Consider the following 23,995-nt stretch of genomic DNA (forward strand, 5'->3'; position numbering starts at 1 on the left):
CTGTACTGAAACCCCTGCTTTGCACAAGACATCCAGGGGGTTCCTATGCACAGTGGTTTTAGGGGCCCCCCCACCGCCTGGTCTTAAATTCTAAGACCTTGGAGGTCAGGGATGGTACCTGTACCTTCCACATTTCCAGCACCTCCTGTTTGGGACATGAGCAGGTAGGCAAGTGTCTGTCAAAGGAGTAGAGAAAGCCCACTTAAAGGAAAACAGGGAAACTTAATTAGGCTCCACATCACAAGGCTAGAAGTAACTCAAGCATTACAATTGTGCCCGCTCCCCAACAGTTGTCCTCCTCCCCTACTTGCCTCCATTTGGATTATCAGTTTCTCATCTGGGTTTCACTTATTTAATACCTCTATGACTTCTTCATCTTAAAGTATACCAAGCAGATTTCCAAAATTGTGAGTTTTCAGATGAAAACACCATCGGCTGGGGACATAGTTTAGTGGGCACAGTGCCTGCCTGGCAAATATGAGGCCCTGAGTTCAATTCCTGGTACCTAAATAAAAGAAAAAGAAAAAGCCAAAAGTATGACCTTGTGGAGAGAAGAGGTTCAAGTAATTGACCAGTTGGGCAGCCCTTGGTGAGCAGCCATGAGCCACCTGTCCAGTGCACAGGTTTCTCTGCATGAGTATAGGTATAAATTTGGTGAAGGAAAGCAGACAGAAGACAAAGTGTGGACTAGAACTTGCTTCAGAGCAACTCAGGGAGGCTCAAGGAGCAGGAAGAGCAGGAATCAAGAGACCTCTTCACTTTATCCTGAATGCCAGCAAAGGTCCCATCAGGGCAAATGTGCCTGGCACGAGACAGAATGATTCCACGGACCAGCAGTGAACTGTTTAATTGCATCCTTAAATGGATTATACTCCATGAATACAATAAGAGAGACACTAACAGACAGGAAATAGGCATCTGAGCATTTTGCATGTGAGTAAAAGGAATAGGTATTTAATGGATTGGTGAGAAAGGAGTATGTAATATTTTTGGTGAAAAGCAATGGCAAAATTCATAATGGAAAACTAACTGTTCATCAACGCATCTTTACTTAGCAGCTACTAGATACCTGGTAAAAAGTAACACAAAGGCCAGGTGTGGTGGCGCATGCATGTAATCCCAGCACTTGGGAGGCTGAGACGGGAGGATGGCTGTGAGGTTGAGGTTAACTTGGGTTACAAGTGAGTTCCAGGCCAACCTGAATTCACTCAGCCTGAACTGCAAGGGGAGAGCCTGTCTCAAAAAGACAAAAGTAACAAAAAACACTTGGCAAAACAATGGTACATTTTATTTATGGGCACAGACGCATGTGAATGTCTAAAGTTAAATGATTTCAGGAATTTTCCTATCTAAGTTTTGACATTTCTGTTGACTTCTGTGTTGTTATTACATGTTGAAAGGGTTTTGGCCCAGAGGGGACACTGTAGCCAGGAAAGCCTCAACCGGAACCTCCACCACCCCTAGAGATTTACCTGTGACTCTATCTCCCCCCACCCTTAGGAATCTGCCCCTGGCTCCAAACGTGTGCCAATGAGATACCTGTGCATCTCTAATGGACCTAGGGCACTACCCTAAGCTTAGGCTACCTATATACACCCATGCCGTGTGTCTGCCAGAGAGAAAGACAGACTCCAGCGGTCAGGGGTATCGGTTATCTCTCTTCGTGTTCTCAGAATAAAGGCTTCTTTTGTTTTATACTTCACATCTTTTGGAAATAATCCTATCACATGTAATCACATCAGAGGGTAAAATTTCCTTCAGGCAGGAAATTTTAAGCACATTCGAACTGGACTTTTGCAAAACTTATTTCTTCCTTTATTAGTAAAGGAAATAGGAAAAAATTTTTCTTGAACCTAGTGTGTCAGATACTATCTCGGGTGACTTTCTTTTTTAAACCTGATTTAAACTTGTGAGGTAAGCCTTACTATCCCCATTTTACAGCAGAGAATGATGAGGCTCAAAGTTTAAGCACCTTGCTCAGGATTACTCAGCTCCAAGTGTGACAGCAGGAATCACCTCTGCTGTGTCTCACTGTATCTGTGCCACTGTATCTATGCACCATTTTTCTCTTCCTACCTCAGCAGGAAGCCACACTAAGATTCCCATATTCTGAATTCTGTGTTTCCAAAATGCCTATGGTTTTGTATTTTGCAACAAAGCCATTAAAATAGCTTATAAACAGTGTACAAAGGTACTCCAGTGTCCTTTTCAGGAAAGGAATTACTGTGCCAGCTCACTTCGGGCAGGGCTCAGGTCTAACTTCACTCCTCCTGATGAGCTGGCAAACCATAAGCAGGTCCATCTGCTGGAACTGGCACAGCACTCACCACAAGGTGGGACAGCAGGAGGCCCAGGAAGTGAGCACATTCGAGTGTAAAACCAGGGCGAAGGGAAGTTGTTACCAGTATGAGTGGTGTGAGGCCAGCAGCACTGCCCAATTTCAAGGCACCAAATGCTCCTATTTCATCTGGCATACCTGGCATCAAAGCAGAGCCCAAGGCAACTATGCACGGAATAGAAACTGTCCTGCTGACCTCCAGATAATACCGGTTTTCAACACACACTCCCAAGGTAAACGTTCATGGAAAGAAGTGAGGTAGACAAGTTTGAGAGAAAGTGGAGATAGCTTGAAAAGTCACCTTTCCTAGAAGTTTTCATGGACTTGAAAGCTCAAAAGGATTATGACCAAAGGAACAGCCAGAATGCCCGGCAGGCGCTCACTGAAGGCACAGAGGGCTGGGGCAGACAGCAGTTCATCTCTCTCTCCAGCCCACACAGCCCAGGTGGACAGATCCAAGCAGATTAACAGGGGTGCTCTTTCAAAAGAGAATGGGCGTAGGGGCTGGGAATTTAGCTCAGTGGCATAAGCACCTGCCTTGCAAGTGTGTGGTTGTGAGTTTGATCCCCAGTACCAATAAAAAAGAAAAAGACAAAAAAAAAAAAAATTCATAAAAGAAAAAAAAAGAGAATCGGCTCTGGAGGAGTCACAAAATTCATTTTGCCTCATAATTAAACTGAAATAATGTTAGTCTATAAGGAAAATATTTTTATAAAAATATTTAAATTGAGCAGGGAGTGGTGGCACATACTTGTCATCCCAGCACTTAGGAAGCTGAGGCAGGAGAATCAGCACTCAGGAGTTCAAGGCCAGCTTGGGCTATATCCTCAGAGCCTGTCTTAGAGAGAGAGAGAGAGAGAGAGAGAGAGAGAGAGAGAGAGAGAGAGAGAGAGAGACAGAGACAGAGACAGAGACAGAGACAGAGACAGACAGACAGACACCGGAGACAGAGACAGAGAGAAAATAAGCCTAAAAGCTGACTATTGATTTGAACAAGAAACTAACACATTTTTGTACGCCTGAAACAAAATCAAATTGTGAAATCAAATCATATATTTAAAAATCAAAGAAACAAACAAGGTAGGAAAAAGTTCAACTGAGCCAACTCTCTGAAGTTCAATGGAAAACCAAACATAACTCAAGATAAATACAAATCCTTTTCAAACTGCCATTTCCGGATAAGAAAGCCCTTCCATTTGTGCTGACAGGAAGTGCAGGGATAAACACCAAATCTTTATTGCTTGTGAACAGTCTTCTGTTACCCCGACAACACGTTTCCTCTGTTGTTGATGGGAAAGAAACTGAGTAGCTTGGTGGCAGTAGGGATCATTTTCTTTAAATCATTTATCGTGTTAATGTACCCTGCCCACCTGGGCTGATTCTTAATCTGTTACTTACAGAAGGAAAAAAATATTCTAAGAAGATATTCTTTGTAAATAAAATGTCACAACCAATGCATCATAAACCATATGTTGAATTTAAGCTCACTTTCCAGTACTGGGAAGGTTTCACATCCATCAAGTTACACTCTGTGATCAAAGGCATAGTTCCGGACAACAGCACCCCGGGGCCAGGCACAAGAAGGGAAATGTAACTGCTACAAAGGGAAAGCACCTAGCACAGACACTTCACTAGGCCATGAACTGACTTGATTTCTCATTTTGTGCCTCCCCCATTGTTCTTATGCCCAAAAAGTTATACTGCCTGAGAGAGGACAATACAGAGGAGAGAGCTAACTTGGCTACTAACTACACCAGGGGTTTTATATGACTTTTTTTTCAAACTCCATAGCCCTATGAGGTAATGATAAGTATTATTTTGGACAGAAAGAAACAGAATGACACCTACTCTCTGTAAGTTTATAGATCTGCACAGATGAATAGGTAGGTGTGTTTATGTACACATGCATATATATATATACATACATATATATGCAGAGAGCAAGCAAGTGATATCTTACATATCAAAAATAAAATCCTATTAAAGTACATAATCAGTGGCTTTTCATATATTGTGCAGCCACCACCATCATCTCATTCTAGAACATTTTCATTACTCCAAAAGCAAAAAAAAAAAAAAAAAAAAAAAAAAAAAAAACAACAAAAAGAAACCACACAACCAAAGATCTCCATATCCATCAGCAGTCACTCCCGTTTCCTCCCTTGCTCCCAAGCCCTGGCAACCATTAGTCCACTTTCTGTCTCTGTGTATTTGCTTGTTCTAGATATTTCATACAAATAGGACTGTATGATACAGGGGCTTTTGTGACTGGCTTCTTTCACTTGACGTAGGTGAGAAGGATCCTGTGTGTTGCATTGTGAATTTAAGCTTACAATGTGAATGATTGTGAATCGGTACCTCGTTCCTCTCCATGGCTCTGTGATGTAGCTATACCACCTTCAGCTTAAGTCATATTAAACCGAAACCATTTCAAGCTGGCATAGTGGCAGGTCCCTGTAGTCCCAGCTAAGCGGGGAGCTAAAAGGGGAGCATTGCTTGAGCCCAAGAGTTTGAGGCCAGCCTGAGCAATATAACGACACCCTCAGAAACAAAGCAAAAAATGGAGCCACTTCTCCAGTTGAAACCATCCAGTGATTGTGTGAAAAGGGGAAAGGTGACCAGTGTCTATGAGTCCTGCGTCCCAGTACCCTCCCCCAAATGTCCACAGAGTGGTGAAGAGCCCTAGAAAAGGGCTCTGTGAAGAGAATGTGCTCCCTACCATAAGACAGCACCGCCTGTCTGTAATACTAGCAGAGCTCACAGGTGTTAGAGGAGGTCGACGCCCTAGGAATGCAGCAGATCACAAGCAAGGTCACTGATCTGCAGAGACACTTTGAATCAGCAAAGAGTAAACCAATGAAACAGCAGATATCTACTGTTTTGAAACAGATATAACAGGGCCCCTGAGACAGGGCTTCTTCATTCCCCTACATCCTTCAGCAACATACATTAGAACTCAGATTATTTGTACAATGGTTATTGTCAAGAAAATCACAAAGCTAGTGCTTGCATATTCTCATATTCATTCATTTATCCTCTCTCTTTCTTTCTCTCTCTCTCTCTCCCTCTTCCCGTCCTCCTCTCCCCTCCTCTGTCTTCTGAGAATCAAAAGACCTATTTTCTAATTTCAGTCTGTCACTAATTAGCTCCAGAAATCCCAGCACTCAGTGGTTTCATCTATAAATGGAAGTCAGTTGTAATGGCCTTGACCACTCCATGGGCCTGCTGTGAGAACTAAATATTTATGAGATCACTTGTAAATGTCCAAAGTACTTTTCAAAGTCCAGATATTGTGGTGGTTCACTGCCTGCTGGGGCAGAAAGCATCTTCATCAACACTGTGAAGATACTGTAATTCTTTCCATTTCCATGATCCTGAAAGACAGTTGGGTCCAAGGTTAAGTAGTAAGAAAGCATGAATGGTTCCAAGCTAAGTGAGAAGGAGAAGAATATAAATCACTTTATGCATAGGTACGGGCTATGATTCTTGCTTTGTACATGTAGGATATATTCACAATAACAAAGCAGTTGCTATTTCAGCCTGGCAAGTTACATCTTCAATAGTGACAAAAAGACTGTGCATCATGCAAATGCCACGGGATAACCTATTTCTTTCACCAGATAATAATAAGTCAGCCCAAATGAAACAAGACCATCTCACTGTTATGCCTATTGCAACAGAATATGCTTAACATACCTGTGCTAAAAGGAAGGAAGGGGCAAGGATCTCCAATTTAAGATACAAATTAGTCACCCAGGAACACCATAAACCCTTGTGTCTGGGCTTTATGAAAAAGCAGTCTTTTAATCAGCTCAAATGCAAAATAAAACAAGAGCATCCATTTTTAATCCTCCAGAGAATGAAGCTAAAGGAATAGGTTGAATCCTGTTGTGATTCCATTTGCTATACTCCAGGCATTCAGCAGGATGCAAGTGTAAATCCCATCTGACTTACAGACAAGGGCAGAGACCAGACAGGGCCCTGTTATAGGGATGGAAAGGCGTGAAAGGGTCTGGAAGACCTCTCTGGTCTTCTTAGGGTCTGTTTCTCTTGGGGAATGGGTTACAGACACCAGTACATATTCCCCTCCAGGAACCACAGGGGTCAAAGTAAACAACATCCCAGGAGAACTGGTGCCACCACCTCTTCCAGAAAGACCAGTCACACCCACAAGGGTTGACTGATTCTTTGGGTGTGGTGACAGGAAAATGGGAAAGAGACAGCCTGTGCAGCTGAAGCAAGGGAAGAAGGTTGCCATCTCCCCCTAGCCTTGGTGAAAATGCAGACGTGACCCTGTGCTGGGCTCCTCACAAGGGCACAGGAGAAAGTGTCAGCAATCAGCCTGGCAGCTGCCTGCTCAGAAAAAGCACCTCTAGCTCTCTGTGAGGGGCACAATGAGGGAGAACATTTGTCTCAAAAGAATGAGCCAGATAACACCGAGCCCCTGGGGTAATGGGGATGGTGCAAGAGAGTGGGAGGGAAGGACCATAAAGCCACCCTCAGTCTGCAGCTGGAGCAGTTCAGTTCTGGGGGAGGGACCCCTGGACAGACCCTTTTCCTTTAGTCTTAAGACTTCTGTTTTCAGTTTGATATTTGCTCCTCCCATCCCTTTCTAGTGCTGTCTTCACAGAACTGGTTTGTGGTTGTATCTTTATGAAGCTGGCAAGTAACACTGTGTTCTCAGGAAAGCAAATTTGCTGGTGTAGGAATCTATCTCCTCGGGCCCCCACCGAAGATGGGACACCTGTCCCACAGGAATGCTCCATAGCCACTGCCATCCGTGACCTAATTGGAAGTCTCTTGAGGCTTCTACAGCAGAGGGAGCTGAGGAAAGAGGAGGAGGAGGAAAAAAGGGTAGGAGAATTGTTTCAGAGGTGCTTAAAGGAGGGGGCAGGAGGGGATCAGCAAACTGCAGTACTGCACACTAACTCGCTCCTGCACATCTTAATTAGGAGGCAAGTTGTAAACATCTAAAGAATACACCTGAATTTATTGGTCAATTTAGCAGAAACTTTTAAAGATATGTTCTTTATAGTAAGAGTTCTCTAAAAAGAGAATCTTGCTATTGAAAAGAAAACTGCAAGCAAAGGGTGATAATAAAGTCACAATTTGAGTGTTTGCTATATGCTGGGCTTTACATGAGTTTGCAGAAAACATCTCCAGAAAAATAGAGGGCTGGGGGTTTAGCTCAGCAGCACAAGTGCCTACTTGGCAAGCACAGGTTCGTGTGTACCCCACCCCCCAAAATAGGTCGGTTGGCTCTGACCCCTTGCATCCAAGATAAGAGACCCACAGAACTCAGATCCTTCCAGCCAGAGACTTCAGGAGCAAAGTCTTGGGTTTACATCTGTATTTTTAATGTTTGTAATTAAGGAGAGGAAAATTGAGGCTCAAAGAAATTGAGAGACTTGTCCAAGGTCCCCCAATGGGTGAATTCCAGAGCCAAGAGCAGATCCATGGTTCCCCATCAGCTGGAGCCCTCTCACTAGGCCACTCGGTCTGCAGACACCCTCAAACCCACTGCAGGCTGCCAGAGGTGTGGGTCTACAACTACTAAGCAAAGACAGAGAGGAGAGCAGGATGGAGCTTAGGAAGTCACAGGTCACGGAGGCTGCAGGACCTGCCCAAAACATTTGGGAATCAGGCAGGCAGCAGCTCCTGGGTCCAGTTGCACCTGGACACAGCCACATTTGGAGACCACCCTCTTCATCACCACTCTGTGCCTTTTCTCCTGCTCCAAGCCTGCTCCAGTGACTGGTGGGACCTTATGCGAAACCACAACCAGAGAAGTGCTACCAGGACTCTGATGCTATTGAGCATTAAATTAAAACCCCACAGGAGCTGTGGATCCCCACAGGCCAATCCATGTGTGAATTCCTGGTTTCCCAGAGCAGGTTGAATGGTAAACTCTTCCTCTCCATAGGGTGCCCATAACTATCTCTGGGACTAAGTTATTTGGGAAAAGGGTCCTTGAAGATGTGATCAAGCTAACAATCTTAAAATGAGGCCATCCTGGATGATCAGAGTGGGCCCTACATCTAGTTACATATGTCTTTCTATGAGAAAGGCAAAAGGATGGACAGAGGAGATGACATAGAAAAGGTGGCATGTGTGGGTACAGATAGGACTGGAATTCAGTGGCTCAAGGAACTGCACCAGAAGTGCAGAAGGCAGGGAAGCCCCTCCTCCAGTCCTTTGGAGGCTGCACAGCCCTGCTGACAACTTAATTTTGGATACCTATACTCAGGAATGGAAAGCATACAAACTTCTACTGTTTTAAAGCACCTCCATTATAGCAGATTCTCTTATAATCTCTATGGGTGGAAAAAGATACAGTAAAGGATTGCAGATTTACAACAAATCTGCAATCAGAATGGTTCACCAACCACAGGCCAGAGAGCAAGGGATAATGTGGAACTCAGCTCTGATTACGCCCGATGACCAAACCCAGCTGACTCACAAGTAGTCACATGCCTTGTGCTGACCCTGCGGGACACTGTTCTAGATCAGCACCTGGGTGGACCCTGAATCTGAGACTGAGCATGTGCAAACTGCTCCCAGATGGTCCAACTTTGACAGCACTGCCCGGAAAGTCGCCAAGCCTTGAACCCCACAACTGGCCTTCCCTGAAACCTGAAGCCAGTTTTGGAAAAGGCATCTTCAGCCCCAGTGAACACAGAACTGCTTAGGCCTCGAGGGAGAAAACAGAGTAAGCAGATGTTTCTTTAATATGGCATATTCTTAGATCCAGCTTCATTTTAGATTACTTCTTCTTGAAGCTGTCGAACTAAATCTGAAGGTAATCAACACATAGACACATACATCCAGGCCTCTGCATCCCAGTTCTTCTTGGGAAACACATTTCCACATGTAGACTGAGGAGACACTGTTCCAATCTGTACCTTCTGCCAACACTGCAACCTCAAATTCAGGGGTTGTGCCCAGGATCTTCCTGCCTTTCTTCCTCTGCTTGACTACCTGGGAAATGGTGCTAGTGTTTGATATTGTTGTAAACTTATTGTTATTATTATTTTGGTTTTTTTTTTTTAGTGGTATTGGGGATCGAACTCATGAGCTTGCACTTGCCAGGCAGGCGCTTGTGTCACTGAGCTAAATCCCTGGCCCTTTGTTGTTGTTCTAATTGCTCTCAACTCAACAGGTTTGTTTCTGTCATATACAGACCACATTTGGGAACTGCAGGGGAAATTCTGTTGGGGCTCAGTCAGGCACCTCAGGATGCGCTCTCTGGGGTTCTATGGGAGAGGTGAGACTTGGGTGACAGGCAAAGGAACACCAACCAGCGCACTCTGAGCACTGTGACCTGACCATTCAGACTTCAGAACACCCTTTGGTGGGTCACATCCCCTTCTCCAATAGTTTTCCTGGGGATGTGTTTCACCTTATCTAGAACCCCAGGAGGATTCTGCCTCACTGGAGAGGCCATGAGAAGTTCTGCCCCTCACTCTGTGTGTGTGTGTGTGTGTGTGTGTGTGTGTGTGTGTGTGTGTGTGTGCCCTTGTCACACGTGGGCTCTGGTTGGTGTCACACACTGACATGTGAATCAGCTGGGCTTAGTCATCAAAAGAGAGCAGGACCAGTCGGCATACGCCTCCCCACAAGAGGCGGCCCCACCCACTCTCCTTCCTCTCTGCACCCTCATCCCCTCCCAGTGTTTTAAGCAAACAACCAGTGAAATCTACATGGCCTGACAGTAACCACTGTACAGGGGACCATGAAGTGGGAGTTAGCACATTCTCCATGGTGTTTAAGCACCTCTTCTCTCTGGCTCCAAAATATCTGTATCACTCCAAAAAGACCCTGAATCCATTAAGCATTCTCCATTTCCCTTTTCCCTAGCCACACGCAACAGTCGGGCTGTCTTCTGTTTCTACGGGTTTATCTACACAAACGGTCACATTGCTTGTGGGGCTTGAAGTTTGAGTGGTCCTACCACAACCACACTCAAAGTGCAGTGGCTGGTGTTCCCCCACCTGTTACCTGGACTCTCTCACTTAGTGTGTTTCCAAGGCTGGTCCACATTGTGACAAGCATCTCTGCAAATACTCCCTTGTGGCTGTGCCACTTTTTATTTATCCATATGTTCATTTCTGGGCACTTGCGTGGCTTCCTCGCTTCATTGCTAGGAACACATGGACACACATGCTTGAGTACTCCCATCAGGCTTTGCACAATAGCCTGATGCAATCCCAGGACACTCCCACTACCTCACTTTGATGGCTGTCCACCCCTCTTAGGACAAAGCCAGCCTATGGAATGTGGCCCACAGCCCCCCTTCTCAACTCTCCTGCTGCCCAGCCCACTGCCCATTCTTGCACATGCTGCACACTGTCTGTCACTGAGCCTCTGCAGGTGCTCCTCACCTTCCAGAACCTTCTTTCCCTGCTAAGTGGAGCTGCATCTGATCACAGTCACTTCCTTATACACTCGATCTCAGCATTGGCCAGCATGGGAAGAGTGTATGTCGGCTTTAGGAGGCTACATTGTCCTTTGTAAAATCCCATAGGCATGGATAGAAGCACCTTAGGAACCCCCTCGGCTATAAACATCCCATGTCCCTGAAACACACTATCTTTGAAAATCTGGATGTAGCCATGTGGATTTATGCCCTGATGCCTGACAACCCCGCGACAGTCACTGGTTGGTGCAGCACTGTCACGCCAGCTGCTGGCCTGCTCAGCACACATGCTCCACCCTGGAATGTGGGAGGTGTCTTTACTTTTCCTCCAGATTCTGACACCCCACAGGCCTGTGAAGAGTGACGCATTGACTCCTCTGGACTCACCCCAGAATCTGGTGCAACAGCCTTGTCCTCAAGGGGAGCCAGAGCCAGGCACGGTGAGGGCTGCTGAGAAAGCAGGAACTTTGACTCACAGCAGTCACCCCGAACTTCACAGGAGATACGGCACGCTTTGGGTCACACAGGATGTGGTTTCAAAGGGTGGGGATGTCTACGCCTCTACCTTTCACTCACTCTTCCTCTCTTAGCTCTGGTTCTGAGCTTCTGCACGCTGGGTCTGTAACCATCACACACATATGTACATACGGACACACGCCCTCTTCTAACTTCTAAAAGTAAAAATACCCTACTTAATTCCCAATATAGCCTTTGTCATTCTTTTTTCCCTTCAAATTCTCCATCATTCCAATTTGCACACGAGCATTTGGTAAAAACTGGAGACACAAGCTCCCTATGACTATTCGCAGTCTTTTCTTCCTCACTGGTGACAAACAGGCCTCCTCTTATGTGTTCCTGAGGGCCTCTGAGGAAAATGGTCTAGTGGCTTGGGAGAGCCCATCATTCACTTACCTCCAAGACTTTCCCTGTGATAAACTGGTGACAGGCTTCACACTTCACTCCAAAGAGCCCCTGGTAGTCCTTTTCACAGTATGGGGCACCATCCCTGCAAGACAAAACAGCCAGCTCCTGAGAAGAGGCAGCGGTGGATGGGGGAAGACACCAAAACCAGATTTCTCTGAGCTGTTCCACAGAAGAGTAGAGTTTATTTCTCCTTTCTCCAACATCCAAATGTCTGGTGACATGGTCAGACACAGTCAAAACCACAGACCACAGGGACAGTTAGAGTGAGCAGGAGTCCTCAGGACACACAGATCAGCCCAAAAGCCACATGGTTACCACTGCTGGTTCCTTGGTGGTCTTAGGACTAACTACTGGAAAAGCCAGCATCAGCCCCTTTGACGTGGGCCAGCTTGGCTCAGATGCAGGCTGTGTGCATTCGCCCGAGGAGCTCCAGTGGGCTTCTCGCCCATACCCTTTTCTTGGACTTGGCTCCCTGGCCTGACAGAGCTTCCTGGAAGCCTCCAGACACAGTCTCTCTTTAGCTCTGAAGTTCCAGCATTGTTTTTGGCTCAGTGATTTCCATTTGCTTCAGAGCACAATAAAAAATGTCATTTCCCACATGTTAATAGTGTGGAAAAGTTAGGAAGCAGCACTCCAGACAGCCAAGATGCCTACACTGCACAGCTTACAGGCGACATGTTTTCATCTTACTTTGGGGGCCGTTGCAGTCATCGGTGGAGCCATTGATTTTTTTCTAATATTGGCTTGACCCTAGAGCTACCATGAAGTTCAGTTTCTAGGCTAAGGGACCCGAGCTCCTTTTTGGTTTGTCTCTCTATATATTTAAATCAAATTCATTAACTGTTAAAAACAGGTGATTTCGGGGCTGGGGATTTAGCTCAGCGGCTTAAGCGCCTGCCTTGCAAGCACTCAGTCATGAGTTCAATCCCTGGTACCAGAAAAAAAAAATTAGCTGATTTCATGTATTTGGAGAAATAGATGTAGAACAGGGTAATCTTCTTTACAGCCAGGGTGCATTGAAAACGAAAACAAAAAACTGCCCAAACTCTGCTTGCTCACTTAACTCCAGCAATCACCCACGAGCACGCTCTAGCTCGCTCACGAAGCCCTGGCAGGCTGTCTTACACACTAGCTTATGGGGCCCAGTGCCCACACCTTGGATATTTTGAGGGGGCCTGCAAAAATTGTCCTCCTGGAGGTGAAAGGTTTACTATTTTCACATAGCGGAAAAAACAGCAAAAGGGAAGTTAATGCTTATTTGGTTACAGCAAAGGGTGTATAATTATGTCAACTTTAATGATTATTAAGTTAGGCAATTATTAGTATTTTATTAGGGGTATCTCAGCCAGATTATAACAAAAATAGAATAAAATTTTTAAAGGTTTTATAGCAATAGTACTTGGGGACGTGAATGCATTTCAACAGGCGAGGTGGGTGGGCAGCCACCATGGTCCATTCCCACTGCAAGGACTCCCGTGCCCTCAGCCATCTTACTTGCTGATGTACTCGCCAGTGAGGACCTTCCCGCAAGACTTGCATTTGAAGCAGCCCAAGTGCCACTGCTTGTCCAACGCCAGCAGTGCCTGCCCATTCTTGATGTCTCTTCCGCAGCCAGCACAGTCTGGAAGACAGCAGCAGGCAGCCCTTACTGCAGGTGCCCTTTGCTAATGCCAGCCCCACAGCGCGGCCTCCCTTACCCCCAATCACCAGGTACTCAGACACCATTTCATTCCATTCCATTCCCTTGCCCTGCACAGGACCTTTCCCGGCACACATCTCCACACAGTGCAGGATCTGCTTGTTCCCAGTGATCCACGAGGACAGACGTCCCTTACCTGCTGTGATTCTAAGACAGTGCTCTTAGGCCCTTGTTGACTGAGGCTTGTGTGTGCAGCTGGGCACAGCACACTGGCTGCCTTACTCAGCACAACATATGCAATTCCTGGACTGCTGCTTGTGGATCTGATTTTTCTAAATGGGACTCTACTTGCTTATCAACCTAAGCCAGTCTTTCCAGAGATTTTTAATCCTCAGTTAAATGCTTCTAATTCCTTAATTTTAAATTATTCCTGGCTGGCTCCCAAGAAACAGAGAAGAAAGTGCTCCTTCTGGTAGAGTATGGGCACTGGAATTATCCTGTCCCGCACCCAGCTCCACTCCTTATTCTTTAACTGAGTGACCCAAGAGAGTCACTTGCCCTCTCTCAGCCTGGTCGAGGAGGCAGGAAGGTTACTTAGATCCATCTCAACCTCTGGAGGATTCAGTGAGATAATGGATATAGCACAGCAAGTGGCCCTATAAATGTTTGCTATTATAGTGCCATTATTTTTCTGAGTATTAAATAAATCATAAGAGAAGTTGAGTAAATTATTAAAACCTGATGCATGTCAATGGATGTAAGTTATGTGGAAAGCTCAGCCTCTAAAAAAATTCAAAATCTAGGCACCTAAGAAAACAGAAGCCAGCCCTCCCAGATCATATGATCATAATGTCCCCAGCTATGTACACAACACACACACTCATGGAAAAGAGCAGTGCGCAGGCAGGGCCACACAGTGGCTGTGAGCTCACAATGTGACTAAACATCCCCCTCTTCTGACCACATCCATGAATGTTCCTCTTCTACCGAGACCTTAGGAGCCAGACTTTAATTCATTGTTCCCACAGAAGCTGATGAGACCTGAGCGCCCCATCTGCTCCTACTTCTTAAGGTCAGCCAAGGTACCCCTGTTCCTGCTCTCTGGGGCCTCTCTGAGGGGGTCCAGATGAGCCCAAATCATGAAAACCCTCCCTACACTCCACCCACACAGCAGGCTCACCATTTTCTGGCTTTTCTCCCAGGGGCAGCTCGTTAAGTAAGCCTGACTTTTTCTTTGGACTCTACGTGTGTTTCTGATGATCTTGGTTGGTGGGTGTGAACACTCTTTTAGACCTAGAAATTTCATGGGTGTGTGTGTGTACACATGCGCGCCTGTGCTCCTTGCAGCATTTCTGCAACAACAGGAACTGAAAATGACCATCTGGCTATCGTTGATGACTGGCTAAATTAATCACAGCACAGGCAATAATGGAATACTCTGTGCCACTAAAAAGAATGAGGTAGGTTTGTGTGCAGACATGGAAAGATATCCAAAATAGATCAAGTGTGAAAAGCAAGCTGTAAAACAGTACTTGTGGCATAAGCTCATTCATGGAAAAAATAGTAAAGGGTATGTATGTTTTGTGTGCCCAGAATAGGAACATAAAAATTCTTAATTCCCTCTGTGGAGGAGGACTTCATTTTTCACTTGACATATTTTGCATTGTCTGAATTTTCTTTGAACCATGAGCATACAAGATAAGTATTAACTATGTATGTATAAAGGTAAAAATGTAAGTTTTGCATATCACAGATTAGAATTTCTTAAAATATAGCTCATAAGCTAAGTATATATTAGATGGTCACAAAGTAAGCATTTTTAAAAAGGTGTGTATATAGCCTAATATGTTATCAAAAGCATAAAGAATATCTCACATCTAGCATTTTACTACAAAAAACAAAATGGAAGGCTATACTTGTTCAAAATACAACATTAAGGATAGGAACACAGTACAGACTTAAGATATGTTGTTTTGATTTGGTACATTTTTTAAAAACAGTTCTATGTATCTTTAAAATTGTTATTGGGGAACCATCTTCTTGCCCAATAGCTTTGTCAGGCGAAATTACTGAGCTCATAGGAGCTGAAGACAGTCAACTTTTTGGTGAACTTATGCAGACTTTGGTGAGCTTGTATTTCTACTCTATATTCATAAATACGTTTTTGTTAATTCCCAAAGAAAATGTGAACTCTTTTCTGATCTAAAAACTCATCTTTGGGGTGAACAGTTAAGTGTTCAAAGGTCACAGTTCATGAGGTCAGAGGGTGCTCACCTGGTACCTAGACTCTGCCCCTCACAGCTCACGGAGTCTAATAGAAGTGTATTTCAGTTCCGCAGCAGACAATGCAGGCAGGGCAAGAGGTAGGGTAGGGCTAGGCTACCAAGGTACAGGTTACCGAATTTTAACCAGTGGTTGCTGGGGCGGGGTGCTTGGAGAACACCAGGTCCCTTCCTTTTTTTTTTTTTTTAAACAAAAATTTTGAAGAATTCTTTATTCTTTTTTTTTTTTTTTTTTTTTTTTTTTGTCTTTTTCGTTTTTATCGGTACCAGGGATCGAACTCACGATTGCCTGCTTGCAAGGCAGGTGCTTATGCCACTGAGCTAAATCCCCAGCCCCTGAAGAATTCTTTATTTATTAAAAACAAGAAAATTTCAATGTCTGTAGCCATGAAGGACCACTTTCACTGACTACAAAGAACTCAAATTTGGAAAACATTCAGGGACAGAGAAAAGTAGCTTGCTTTTCATTGGCAAATGTTCCAGTGCAGGTCTGGTTTTGTTCAGATATATTATGAATAACTATATGAACCAGAGTCCACTGAGACTTTTTTTTTTTTTTTTGTCTTTTTCTTTTTTATCGGTACCAGGGATCGAACTCAAGACTGCCTGCTTGCAAGGCAGGTGCTTATGCCGCTGAGCTAAATCCCCAGCCCTTGTCCACTGAGTCTTACAAGGTTCAGAAAAGGTAGCTAGAGCCATCTAGATTTTTGTTAATTCCTGTCAGTACAGCCCACCTGAACTTACAACAAGATGAAACAAAACAAAACTAAGAGACTATGCTTAGAGCAGGTTTAGATTCACAGCAAAATTGAGCAGGAGGTTTGGTTTCCACATGCTCGCCACCACTACAGTGGTACATTTTAAATAACGGATGAAAAAACACTGCCATATCATCATCACGCAGAGCTCACAGTTTACAGTGGAATTGGGTCTTGGTCTAGTCAAGTTGGATATTCTATGTGTAGCTGAATCTATATACGCAATACATACAGCATCCCACAGAATAGTTTCACCGCCCTAATCAACTCTGTGCCTAAGTATCCCCCTCTCCCAAGCCTCAAGGACCACTGAACTTTTTAAAATCTTCATAGTTGTGCTGTCTCCATGATTAAATAGTTTTTAACCCAAGAAAGAGTGGAAGTTTTCTTCCTTTCTCATCAGATAAATTTCCACTAGGTGGCAGAAAAGATTTACCTATTAAGGAAGCTATGGTACCACAGAACTTTTTAAAAGCAGAAAATAAACTTTAGGGATGACCCTGCAATTTAGCAAATGAAGACTCTTCAGCTAAGAAAAGCTGACAGAGTTGTCTGATGTCTTCCTTGCATGACCAATGAGGCTAGGGAGATAGGTGGCTGGAAAGATGGGGCGGGGCAGTCAAGGCACAAGAGCTTGTGTGTCATTGAGACTTAAGTGAGTCACCTTCTCTTTCTGAATCCTCCTCCTTCACCTGTGAAACACTAATAATTGCTGCTAAGTTGCTCCCAGAAAGAAAAGGGATCCCTCAATGTAAGTGCCTCCCTTTCCATGATGCGAGGCAGGCATAGGTGAGTCCTTTGATAAGCTTTCCCCTTCTCTGCCTCTACATAGACCTAGGATGCCAACCCAGTTTCTTGACTCTCAGCTTTGCCTTCTTAAAAGCACCTTAGTACCCCCACATCCCAGAGGTATGAGAGAACAGACACAATTTGCAAATAGTGGCCACTAGGATCCATCTACACAGAGGTCTTTCTATGAATCACCAGCACTCATACATGTAGTACCACTGAGCCTTTGCAATCACACTATCAAAGTGCCCTAAGGTCTAGAGAACCCCTCTAAACTCACCAGTGGTGTCTCCAACTGCCTGTCCTCAGTGCCCTCGCTAGCGCTTCATGGAGGGAAGAGATTTTCATAACGTTTTCTAGGGAAATGCTCACTCAAGCTGAGTGCTTAGGGAAGCTGGCTGGGAGTCTAGGCTGGAGTTAGGCTTCCGTTGTCCCAATCCTTCAGGCACAAATCAAATTAACAAAAGCAGGCCTCAGGTGTTCCAGTATATTCCATACAACCACCCGTTCTCCTCTGGACAAAGTCATGAGCTTCACCTGAGCCTGCTATGATGCTGGGGAGGATGTGAAAGATGCCCAGACCAGAGATCTGTACTGGGATGTTCACTCCTCCCATGCTCACTCCATAGCCCTTTTAGACAGAACAAAATGTCCTACTTTCCATCTTCATGGTTTTCAGCTGTTGAGAAAATTGTTTCCACATCACCGAAGCAGCTGCTGATAAATATAGAAAGCTGGTGATTGGCACCGGAATTACCACCAAAGTCAGAAGTAGGTGAACATGCAGTGGCATCAAGGAAATAACACCCGCGAGCAACCTGCCAGTGTTCCCTCAAGGAGAAATAATGACCTAATGTGAAAGCCAAAACAAACAAATAAAAAGGCCCAACACTTTGCTCAGACCCTTTACTCCTGGCACCAGGAGCCAAAGCAAAGATGGGATCTGGATACTCACATCCAAGATAAATTAATATTCATGTTCACACCTGATTCCATATTTATATCATTTTGCTCAACAGCAACAAATCCTCAATAATAACGGTCCCACCTGCTTCCTTTAATGTATCTAATTCTTTGTGGTAGGGGGGCATGGACACCTGGGCTGCAGAAGTATTTAGGTTGAAGAGAGGGACGTATGGGTTTTCGGAAGGCACCAGCATTCCCAACATGAGCAGCACTTAAGTCTTGTTAGTCTCTTTTGTTTGTTTTAGACAGGGTCTCGCTATGCAGTTCAGGCTGACCTTGAGCTCACTTTGTAGCCCAGGCGAATCGCAAATTTGCAAGGATTCTCCTCCCTCAACCTCCTGAATACTGGGATTACAGGCGTATCACCATGCCTGGTGAGGTCTTGTCAATCTAGATGTCTTGTTTTGGTTTTTTTTTGTCTTCTTCATTTTTATCGGTACCAGGGATCGAACTCACGACCGCCTGCTTGCAAGGCAGGTGCTTATGCTGAGCTAAATCCCCAGCCCCCAATCTAGATGTCTATATTCTCCTTGAGAATGATTTCTATCTTTGTAGGCTTTTTTGACATTCAGGAAATATAAGGGCCAAAAAGATGTCTTCATTCCCAAGAAGGATACAGAGCCACAGGACAGAAAACTGGGTGGCAGTTAAATTCCCACTCATTTCACCCTTCCCAGGTCTTCTTTCTTCAGACATGTCCCAAAGCACTCCTGAGGTGGTACCTGCTGTTTAGAGAAGGTACCCCTCTAGGATCCAAGCTTCCAGAACACAGAATAAGACTCTTCCTGATGTCTCAAAATCTTCCAAGGATGGGTGCTAGGAATAGCCTTGTAGAACCTAGCAGAATCTGCCTTTGTTACCTACCTATCTCTGAAATAGAAAATCCATAAAAGGACTCTCCAGAGGTAAGAGGTAAAAGGACGCTTACCAGCAGCAGGGTGACAGGGTTTCCTTCTTTTTGCTGTGAGAGGAATCAGGGGACAGTCTCTTGCTCCCTTCCTGTGTGCTGTCGTGAGTTTGTGATATAAATTGGTTTCTGGGGACAGATTGACTTGAGTGTCCTGAAGCTGGAAGCATTCCTGATCATAAAGTCTGCAGCCAGGAATAGTCCAAACTTACAGGAAGGAGCTAGCGGAGCTTCCCCTGAGGGCAGGCAAAGGAGAAGACAGAAGCGGATGGGTGTGGACATCCACCATCTGGCTCCCTGGGAACAAGAAAGTATCCTATGAATGACACCCACTCAAAGCATCATGAACAGAACCACCTGAGAAAGGTGGGACTTCCTAGTAAGAGGAGGTGAGGAGACCATGAGAGAGCAGGACAGAGGGGTAGCAGGAGACAGGTACACAAGATGGGCTGCAGGAGATGAGCCAGAAACTGCACACTCTGGTCAAGGAACTCAAAACTTGACCTCATTCCTATGTTTCCAGCCAGTGTTGACAGAAAGAGAAACAGGACAGCACTGAAGTTGCAACACCTGTCCTCCCTGCTCTAATTTCTCTTCCCTGCCTGTCCCCTAGAGGGCAGAAAGGAGGTCCAAAAGGATCCAAGAGGGGTTGTCTCTGCCTCCCAAAACAGACTGCAGGTCCCCAGCTGGGTCCAGCCTGAGCCTGGAAAAGGGTGGGGTTCCGAAATGGACCAGAGAATAGTGTTTCACTGGACTGGGCTCCAAAGACCTGAAAGAGCCCGAGAAACTAAGGGATCTAAGGACAACATAAGGGTGAGAACGAGAGCTCTGAGGGAGGAGAATAAAAGTACCAACAGGGAAAGATGAGGCTCTTCACTGTTTCATCCTCCCAGTTTTGGTCCATTCTGTAAATTTAGTCAGGAACACACAGCAGTTAAGGGCGTTAGAGTCAAACAGTCCTGAAGTCAGTTCCAGCCCGGACACTGGACTAAGGGTCCCTGGGCAAGCTGGGAAACCCTAGACCTCAATTTCTTTATCTGTAAAATGGGCGGGTTACCAATATCTACCTTTCCAGGCTGTTGTAAGGATGAACAGATGACTTGCGTAACCCCTAAGCTGAGTTTTAAGCACACATATGTATGAAACACTCAGTATCTCTGCTGTCCTGACACCTGCTTGTATTTCATCTTCCCCTAACAAAATACAAAGTCCACTTTCGGTCTCCAGGGAAGGCAGTTTTTTCTCTCCTTCATGCCACCATCAGCATCATAGTACTAGCACCCCAAATTATACAGTTTCATACTTTTGAGAGGTCCTGTGATCTCAGGCCTTGTTATCTCAGGGCTCCCACTAACCTGGGAAAACAGAGACTACCCACGTTTTACAGAACACAGACCATTCAACAGTCAGGGAAAATGTGTAAAACATTTGAGGCCATTATTTCATTTCATACTCAGGAAACTAAGAGCCCAGAGTGGGTCCAATGTCCATAGCTAAACAGCACCCAATTGTGCTGCTGGTCTGTAGTTCTTGGGCCATGCGGCCAGGACCTCCAGAATTTAAACCTCCACTCATGAGTTCAGTTTGCTGGCTAATGCCTTTTGCAGCTGCAAATGAGCAAAAACACCCTTTTAGGAATCAGACCATTAAGTGTTCACTCCTAGGTAAAGACTGCATCCATAGAGAATTATGAAAATAATGTAAGTTGAAAAAATGTAAATCTAAGTGCAGCTCAGTGGAAGAGTGTGTGCTTCACATATGTGAGGCCTGAGGTCTAGTAGCGAACACAAAAATCAAACCAGAAACAGAAGATTCCAGAAACCAACCCACCAACCAAAATGAAAGAAAGCAAATCTTGAGAAAAACTCTGCTCATTGAAGTAGTGCCTGCTGAGACACTGAGATGTTATCCTCAGGGATTTTGAGACAGTTCATAGCATGTCCTTCCTTTACTGCAAGTTTTAAAATTTAGAGTTTAAAAAATCAACTTATAGTATTGAAACTCCTGTTCAGGTATGTTCTTGAAAATTCAAGACTTCCTAGGAACTCTTTTCCACAGTAAGAAAAACAAAAATATCATTTGTCTTCAACAAAATTTCCACATAAATTCATGACCTTCATATAGATACAAAAACTAAAAACAAGTCATTTCAGATTTAGATTGCTATTAATAAAAAGTGGAATAAGACTTGGATATCCTAACAAATACCTTTTTAATAGACTAGAGACACTTTATCCCTGGGCAGGACTCAGTCTAAATTCCAGAGTTTGGCTAATTCAAGGTCCTGAACTTAATAATGTCTGGTCAGTCAAATGTTCCTATGCCACATGTGAGATAAAACAATGACAGTTGATATGAAAGAACAGTTATTCCGTCTCCAAGAGAGAAAGAGAGACAGACAGACAGACAGAAAGAGAGAGAGAGGGAAAGAGAGATCTGAACATGGAATAAAGGTTAACAAGCTGCCTCCCACCCAATCCATCCTCACACATCACAGGGACTCTGACTGTAGGAGGTACACAGTGACTGTTCCCCTTAGACAAGACACACCGTTCCTCTGAGCCAGAGACCTTCCCATCCTTTCAATGGGTCTAAGTGTCAGTTGTCACCTGCTCTCCTACATGAACTGAACACACCCATCTAGGTCACCAGCCTTTGGCCCTTGAGTTCATGACACATGCTCTGAAAAATTCAGACATTCCTTATGTTATTTTTTTTTAAATGAGAGTTATACTTTACAAACTTTGAGCACAGAGATTTTGGGCATTTGAAAATCTTTCCTTAACCAAAAAGGCCCCGTTATGAGTAGTGATGAGAATGTCGGTCTGGAGAGTAGGTATTGTTGAATGCTGACCTTCATCTCCAGCTGGGTCACTGAATGCTGCCAGGTCCCAAATTAGACATCTGTGAATGTACAAATATTGCCTGGTCATAGTCCATGTTTCAAATTTAAACCAACTCACTGAAATGAGTCCACAATTTTCATTTTTAGTTTGTCAAGGCAATGCCGTGGTATGGGAGAAACATAACAAAGGCTGGAAAGCTGGGCTGGAGGATAGCTTAATGGTAAGAGTGCACCGTCCTGGGTTCAATCCCTAGTGTGCACACAGACACCCAGACAGACAGACACAGAAGGATAAAAGATAGGGTCCAACAAAGAATATGGCACATCAAATGTGTTAGACTAAGTCCTTTTCATTAATTTTTTTTTTTTTTGTCTTTTTCCTTTTTATCGGTACCGGGGATCGAACTCACGACTGCCCACTTACAAAGCAGGCGCTTATGCTGCTGAGCTAAATCCTCAGCCCCCTCATTAATTATTTTTAAAAAATTATACTTTTTAACTTCTGAATTGTATGCTGTCATTAGCCAAAAAATGCAACTCATGATTAGAAGACCAATACTAGATGGGGGGATGAGAACTTTCACCTAGGCTCAAAGTGTTACCACTCTATGGAAAAAGGCGCGCGCGGGGGGGGGGGGGTCCTCAACCCTGTAAACAATTCATAACCCTGATGCTAAAAACCACTCAGAATGATTCTGAAAGGCTTGTGTGGTGCCTGAATGCATAACCTTGAACTTACTCAGCCCTGTCCCCACCAAAGTTAGTTGCTCTCTTTGGTGTCTTGATGGCCATGATCCCAAGCTAGAGTGGCCTCTGACATGCTATTTTAAGTGGCGGTTCTTGTTGTCTTTGGGAAATAACTCTAAACAATGAACAAGTTTTCATGGGCCATAATAGCAACAGATCAGTCTTTATTAGACTGGCAACAACCTGGTGGCGGCCACGCTCTAAGCTCACTAACATTTAATATTTGGCAACACAGCCTATGTTTCCTTTGGTCACAGCTTTCATAAATATAGACCACTTGTATTGCTTAAACTTCCAAATCAAAACTCTTAAGCCAGTTCCTACAGACTGCCATGAAGAGTACTATGAAATTTCAAGGTCAAGAAGTTTTCTGTCCTTTAAATAGTATTTCCTATAATCATGACCAGGGGACCTTTCTTCTCCATGAATTTATTAAGAATGTATTAAGCAGGAACCCCACGGCTAGTACTAGTAGACACGATGGTGATCATCAAAGAAACAGAAGAAAGGCTGTACCCTGAGCCCCAACCCCAAAAAGCATTAGGACTGAGAGTGAGATTTTCTGCTCGTTATCTGAGGATGGCTTTGGATACTCTTGGAACCAGACTTGATAACTGATTCTGATCAGTTTCTCAAGGCCTGCTTTGGACAGGCCAAATGTAAGTTCATGAAACACCGTAAATGTCACATTTGAAGACACACGCTGATGAAGCAGAATATGTACTTAGGAGGAGGCTAAAACTATTAGGAGCCAGGAATTCTAGTCTCTTCGTAGATCTGTTGTCTTGCAAATGAATCTCTTGAACAGCCACTCTTTCTACTACTTCATGCAATAAATAAAAATAGTAACCCAGATGTAGTCCCTGTGAACATAACAGTTTTTGAAGGAAAATAAAAGAATGTGAGCATAAATATTACTCCTGTTTTATCTCCTGCTCTAACTTTTACGTTTAAGATCTTGTCGAAGAGAACTCTGTTTAGGGGTATATGTATATTTTCTTTCTTTTTTTATGTATATTTTCATATGCATGTTTTCAGAACTGGAAGTAAAAGGCGCTAAATGTAATAAACCATCATCCTACTAAATATATAATAACTTCAAAACTCCCAACTAAGTTTCAAAAGGCCAAGTGGAAGAAACCAGAACCAGAAGATCACCACATTCTGGTCCCTTCTCCATCCATACCAGCTGGTTACTCACCACTTTCTGGATGATGTGAACACCACTAGAGGAAAGTATAATTCTATCATGCCTGCATACCCTACTTACATAGCAGAAGGAAGGAGGAAAGCAGAAGAAACAAAGCCAAGCACCACAGAATCATGGGAGGCCCTCAGGAAAGGCGCCCATCATGTGATAACCTTAAGGATACTGATTTTCAAC

At 44.4% G+C, this 23,995-nt stretch overlaps 1 protein-coding gene across 15 annotated transcripts in view; it reads right to left on the reverse strand.

The window, feature by feature from the left end:
• Ablim1 (actin binding LIM protein 1) overlaps positions 1 to 23,995 on the reverse strand; it is a 291,033-nt gene that overhangs the window by 85,474 nt on the left and 181,564 nt on the right. For all 15 annotated transcript variants that reach the window (XM_063244792.1, XM_063244794.1, XM_063244793.1 and 12 more), the window contains exons 5-6: positions 13,173 to 13,299; positions 11,667 to 11,760 (exon numbers count right to left, since the gene is read on the reverse strand). In XM_063244792.1, the coding sequence (XP_063100862.1) occupies positions 11,667 to 11,760; positions 13,173 to 13,299 (221 nt within the window). The remainder of the gene's footprint in view (positions 1 to 11,666; positions 11,761 to 13,172; positions 13,300 to 23,995) is intronic.

Source organism: Cavia porcellus, unplaced genomic scaffold (genome assembly GCF_034190915.1).
Source record: "Cavia porcellus strain 051 isolate PalLab524CR breed Dunkin Hartley unplaced genomic scaffold, mCavPor4.1 scaffold_2, whole genome shotgun sequence".
Taxonomy (NCBI): Eukaryota; Metazoa; Chordata; class Mammalia; order Rodentia; family Caviidae; genus Cavia; species Cavia porcellus.